This window comes from Dendrobium catenatum, unplaced genomic scaffold (assembly GCF_001605985.2).
Source record: "Dendrobium catenatum unplaced genomic scaffold, ASM160598v2 fragScaff_scaffold_716, whole genome shotgun sequence".
In the NCBI taxonomy this organism is placed as follows: Eukaryota; Viridiplantae; Streptophyta; class Magnoliopsida; order Asparagales; family Orchidaceae; genus Dendrobium; species Dendrobium catenatum.
This window is the reverse complement of record NW_021319178.1, coordinates 25,010,698-25,017,299: the sequence shown is the minus strand read 5'-3', so window position 1 is coordinate 25,017,299 and position 6,602 is coordinate 25,010,698. Positions and strand designations below refer to the sequence as shown.

Here is a 6,602-nt window from a genome sequence, read left to right as displayed (position 1 = left end):
TGTTAATAACTTGGAAAGATATCACTAATCATTGGCTATTAAAAGATACAGAGGTTGATGAGGTCATCGATCAACGGTTCAGACAGTTCACTTTTAATTTTCTAGAGAAGCTCCTTGCATTTGGTTCTACATCAGAGGTCTAAAACATTCTTTGCTCATAAGATTATTCATGCGCAACTTATCAGATGATGATTGCAATATCATAGCATGATATTTATAAGTAGGATAAAGGCCACAGAGAAAACAGAAGGAAAGCAACTATCATCTTGCATTTCCAAAATGATCACTTTCATACCATTATTATTTTCAAGATCAACAGTTATCTGCTCTTTTATGAGCACACGTCACTTAGCCTATTAAAGTATGATACTTCACAGTTTTCACACATAATCATGGTGATGCTCAAATCATGCACTGTTGTTCCTCCGAAATTCCTCCTTCCAGCATCTTTTGTGCCATCGTACTAACAAACAAATTTGATTTCCCTTTCAAATATTATTGTCATAAATTCTGGCATTGAAATCTAGATGGGCATTACTTTAGAGCCGTTTTCCAATGAAATGAGAAAAGAAACCAAATTATGTTATGATGTTAGAATTAACTATATTAGACCTACATTGAAATGAGTTCTCACAAATTAAAATCATATTATCAGACTTAATGGGAAAAAAGCTAAATGCAAATGAATTGGTAATGCGGTGGATAGACTTGATGCAAATTGATTCTGATTGCAATTAAAAAAAAAACGCATGTTGAAAACATCTTTCATTAGTTTTTGCATGTAATGCATCTTATCAAGCTCAACAAAAGCCAAGCAACGTAGCAATCTAGTCCTTTTTGGCATCATGCTAAATTTTTAATACATTTCTTAAACAGCAGCTTATTTCAACTTTCAACTGGCCATATGAATTGGCGGGCATTGTTATTCTAATAAAGAATAACAATTAAAAGAGAATGGCATAAGTTGCACAAAATCTTAAATAGATCAAGCGGCATACACGTATCAAAACACAGAATCCAAGAGAACTTCCCAAGAGAATGCATATATTACTAAGACAAACCACCATCTTAGATATATAAAATTTTGCACAACAAGAGAACGCAATGCAAGATCCATACAACAATAGCATAAAAATCAAGTCGGCAACATAGGGCTATTTACATATTAGACTTGGATTTGAACATTTTCATGCGAACTCGAACAATTTTATTCATCCTTACCTCCTTAACCTACGAACTTCAACCATCTTTAACATCGTGAAAAAGAGCAGGCATATTCTCAATAGTCAGCACGATAATCATTGTAATCCTCCCTCGTAGCCAGATCACCCTCGACCCTTTCTGCAATCTTTCCTTCCTCATGCTTCAGCCCTTCTTCCAGCGCCAGTCCAGCCAACGACCCCGCCACAGCACCAACTGCTAATCCAGCCCCAAATCCCATGTTGGGCCCCTTCTGCTTCTGTTCATAAGGTGTCGCGGACGAGTAGTCCAGTGGAGCGGAAGGACCTAGCCCATAGCCAGATGCCCTATCGTAGTAAGGCGGCCTAGCCGGCGGAGCAGCTGCCGCCGGAGCAGGAGGGGCAGAGTAGTACCCCGAAGCAGACGAGTAGTACCCAGAGTACGGATCGGAGTAGTTATTATAAGGATACTGGGAGGGAGGCGGCGGGATAGGGTGGTTGTATGGAGAAGGAGAAGTAAAGGAGCGGTAGTCACGATGGGGTGGAGGAGGGGCAGAGTAATAGTAACCAATATTAGGAGGAGGCATTGAATAATTAGGCTCCGGCGCGTAGGGTCGCTCACGAATGGCCAGCTTGATGCGGATTTTGCCTTGGATTCGGCCGGAAGGGCGCTGAAGTCCGAGCGTGAGAATCGGAGTAGGGGTTCCAGAAGGATCTTCAAGATCCATAAGGTCGTTCAGCGGTGACCTCGCTGTTCCGACGAGGGGTTTGGGAGTTTCCGAGGGCTTGGAGTGAAAAATGTCTAAGGTTAGGATGAGAGGCGAGTCATGGTGGAGGGGAGAGGGAAGTGGGAGAACAAGGCGCTCGTTCCATACGGGACGCGTGGATCCAGCGTCATCGGACTTGGTGGCAGATCGACGCTCAGGGTCGATGTAGGCGACAGCATAGGGTTTAAGATCACCGTGGCGCCAATTAACGTTCTTCAGGTGCTTTGCCGAGACGACGGTGATCTCGATTTCAAGAGGCCTCGTTGCCGGTGAGGTGGGACGGGTAGAAGCCATGGAAGCTGATTCCGGTCGTAAGTGCGTCTAGGTTTCGGGTCGCGGAGGAAGGAGATTGCAGAACTAATAGATATATGAAATTGGATAAACGGGGAAAGGAAAAAAGCAGTCGTTGCGTCGCCACCAAGGAGCTCGTTTGGTTGAATTTATACCGTGAGGGCTTTGAATATAAAGAAGATTTTTGTGAATATTATAAAAATTTTAAATTTTATTTTTCACGATTAAAATTTTAAAAATTATTGATGATAAATAAAACACTATAGCTCCAAATATCTTAAATGTGTTAAATAATAAATTTAAGTTTTATTTGGAATATTTTTTTAATTGTTTTTTAAATCAACTTTCTAGTATAAATATTTTTGTACTAAAGAGTTGCTTTAGAAAATAATAAGAGGATTGTAGCAAACAAGGTTTTTGAAGCTTTAAAAATGCTTAATTGGATTATCTTAACTTTTCTATTAAATCTTACTTAAATTGTATGTTAAACAAAATCTGAAAGTGTTTTTATTTGGGTTTTCAGCTTATATTTTTTGTTTCTCTTAAAGCTACTTTCAACCAAGTTTTAATTGTCATTTCGAGATCATTTTTCAGGACAAAAATTATACATAAAGTTTTGCGTGTGATCATTTGATTCATGCAAAACCCTCAAAGATACATTCCTCTAATGTTTTTGTCAAATATTCAGAGTTTATCTACAAATTCAAATAATTGTCATCTCGAATCCTATTATTGACGACTAATCATTATATAGTACTCAACATATTGTTGAATGTAAAATTAAAATAAAAAAATAAAAACAAAAAAATTAAAAAAAAAAGAAAAAAAATATATTATTGAATGAGAACATCAAATATGTAAGTCATGGCATGCTTGTTAGTGATTCTAACATACATGAGGTTGAAGGGAAACACTTTGTAGCAACGAAAAGTTAAGTTCTCAAAAACTAGTAAAATACTTATCGTCTGAGTTATCTTGATCTAATTGTATTCAAATGAATCATTCATGAAAAAACATGTGATGGATGAAGCAATGACAACCATAAACTCAATAGTTGATATAAATATGTTACCAAAAAATTTATCCAATCAAGCATGATTCACGATGCAGGTGTTTGAATTAAAAAAAAAAATGGGTCTAATTTAGGATCATTGGCCTTTATTGTCACTAAACTTATAGTTGAAATAACATTTTAATGAGACGAATATACTGGCATCAAAATTATCTTGATCAGAGTCCAAATAATCATTTAGCAAGCACTTAAAAATTAATTAGATGATCTTTGAATCTTACATGGTTACAACATATCATGAAGAGATAGATTCAACGAGCACAATATTGCCCAATTATATATCATTAAATCATTTAAATGCCTATAAAATATTATTTGGTCAAGAGAATCAACATGAACTGTCCAATAAAATGTTTAGAATTGCTCTAATTATATTGGCCAAGACTCTGCCATTTTTAACCGACATTTTCTATGTAAGTATTTTATTTTTATAAGTTAGATGAGATCTACAACTTTCTAGAGGAAAGTTTTTCCAATTTCAACCATATTGACCCTCAAAATGGCTCAAATATAATAGCCCTCATTTAAAACTTACTAGTAATCTAAATTTTGAAATTTTATTTCTTATCACATTTTTCACCCTAATGGTGTATTATAGTGGTTATTTATATAGAGATGAAACATGTACCAAATCAGATAGGAATATGCCAAGTCCTTTTTATGATTCAAGATTTATTAGTATATATTTTAACAATTCATCACAATCTCTTATGCAAGAGTATAATTCAATATTTGCTAGCTATTCATCTCGATCTCTTTCTCGATAGGATAATTTTAGATTTTGCCATTCATCACAACCTCTTACTTGGAGAATAATCCTAAGTGCTAAGTGGATTACTATGAGAAGATAATTTAATATCAAAGAAGAAGTGAGCATATTTATGCTATTATCAAAATGAGATCCACTAAATATAAGTATATTACATATAAAACCCAAATATATACTCAATCAAACTTGATTTGACATCTAAATGAGCAAAATCATCTCATCTTTATCCCTATAATTGATTAAAAACACACAAATTCCATGTAATGCCTATTAATAATCATGAATCACAATGTAAGAATGAGAATCTCCATAAAAACTGGGCTCACTAAGTTAAGGTAGGTCCCATAAATTATTTTTTTTTTGATTGGGAGATCTATTCTTTCATATGGATTATGAATTACTTAGTGGGCTATGACTTTTTTCTTAACATCTCCCTTTTGTACTTGGGGGCTTGTCAAATTCTTTAAAGATAGAAAAGATGATGTAGGATGTATTTTGAGGATGTGGGCCGATAAGATTTCGATCTGTTATTTTTTAAATCAAAGCCCATGAAGAAATTTCAAATTTTTAGAATGATAATGATTGGTATATTTGATAAGGAAGGTAAGCACAATGGTAATGATATGTATGAAAATAATAGTGCTAGGTTTATATTTGGAGATATATTTGTGTATTTTGATCTCTCTATTTTATTCATATAAATATGGAGTCTCTCCTAACATTAATCACTTAATTATTGAAAGAAGTTTTTTTTGCTAGTCTTTTATTCTTATTATATTTTCATCCACCTAAATAAATGATTTCTTGATTGTAAGTGACATGACCATTGGACAAACTTTTAAGAAAGGAACATTGCAACTATGAAGAATGATTGATTGTGGAAGCAATCTTCATTATAATTTGATGCATTAACAATTAGTCTAGTTTTCAATAGGGTGTCAATTTTGGGTCACGCGTCGGGTTAAGGTCGAACTCGAAACTGGCTTAGCACTGTTCGGGTCAACCCGAACCCGACCCGTTTTTACAAACGGGTCGATTTTTGGGACCCGAACTTAACCCGCTTCGGGTTCGGGTCAACCCGACCTGACACTGTCAATGGATCGTGGGACGGTTTGCAATCTGCCAAAGGGTTGGACGTGGTTTTGCAGTGCGATTCATGGTCTGTCGGAGCCAGAAGGTTTGGAGTGTTGGACGCGAGATAGAGAGGTGAGGCAGTGTTAGCGATGGAAACAACAAGCCGGCAGGGAATGCGACCTCGGACTCCGACTGCTATTTGCGGTCTGCCGGAGGCAGAGGGGTCGGTTCCGTACTGCGGCAACGAACGCGAGTGCATCGCCGCATATAGCCTGACGCTATGGCCTGGATGACGCGTGGGCCATGCTGGCAACTTGATGCAGACGGCCTAACGTGAATGCATAGTGACTAGGTGCATACACGACTCACTGACGTGGATGGCTGAAGACTGACGCGATCACATGCCTTACCAGGTCAAAACAGGTTGATTTTGGATTTCCAAGTCAACCAGAACACGACCCAATTTTTTAAACGGGTCAAAAACTCGAACCCAAACTCGACCCGTTCGAGTTTGGGTTGACCCGAACCGTTCGGGTTCGGGTTGACCCCAGACTCAAAATTTTCGTGTCGGGTTGGAGTCAAATTTTCGTGTCGTGTCCAATATCGACTCCCCTAGTTTCCAATGTAAGAATTTCATTTTTGTTATATCTTTTTTATTATTATGTCTTCTTTGTAAACTCATCATATCTAATTTGTCACATCAAAATATAATATTTATTAAACATGTGATCCCCCGTGTTAATTAAAACTAGTAATTACTCATAATATAGTGCATTTTAATAGAATAAATAGTGAGAATATCCTTTTTAGAAATAATAAAAATTATCCATACTCATCGTACATTGTCAAAGTTTTTTCCGAGTAGTCACCATCTACTACAAGATGTGTCACAAGATGAGTCTATTGACTTTGGGACAAAATCTATGTGAACCACATGAGGGCATCTCCAACCGAACGGCAAACACTTGTTTGCCGTTCTTGTTTTACTCTAACCGATGGCCATTTTTTACGTCATTTGATCGCGGATGAACAGTGCGACGTCAATATTGGCGTCGCACTGTTCACTCACGCCATTTTTTGCTCTCAACCGGAAAAACGCGTGAAAGGAGGGCGATCGTTACCTTCTCAAAAACACCTAAAATGGCGTTCGATTGGAGCATCACCGCGCCATTTTGGAGTTTTGCGTTCTTTGTAAACTCATCTTATCTAATTTGTCACATCAAAATATAATATTTATTAAACTTGTGATCCCCCGTGTTAATTAAAACTAGTAATTACTCATAATATAGTGCATTTTAATAAAATAAATAGTGAGAATATCCTTTTTAAAAATAATAAAAATTATCCCTACTCATCGTACATTGTCAAAGTCTCTTCCAAGTAGTCATCATCTACTACAAGATGTGTCTATTGACTTTGGGACAATATCTATGTGAACCACATGAGGACAA

At 36.6% G+C, this 6,602-nt stretch overlaps 1 protein-coding gene across 1 annotated transcript; it reads right to left on the bottom strand.

Annotated features, from left to right (window-relative positions):
* Nucleotides 1-1,016: 1,016 nt before the first annotated feature.
* Nucleotides 1,017-2,382, bottom strand: LOC110114205 (protein SRC2). The gene has a single exon (XM_020846999.2). The coding sequence runs from the start codon at nucleotides 2,237-2,239 to the stop codon at nucleotides 1,280-1,282; it is 960 nt and encodes a 319-aa protein (XP_020702658.1). The 5' UTR covers nucleotides 2,240-2,382; the 3' UTR covers nucleotides 1,017-1,279.
* Nucleotides 2,383-6,602: the final 4,220 nt, after the last annotated feature.

Bases quoted from the DNA above. Each gene is read 5' to 3' on its own strand.
- LOC110114205 (XM_020846999.2), bottom strand. From the start codon at position 2,239: ATGGCTTCTACCCGTCCCACCTCACCGGCAACGAGGCCTCTTGAAATC.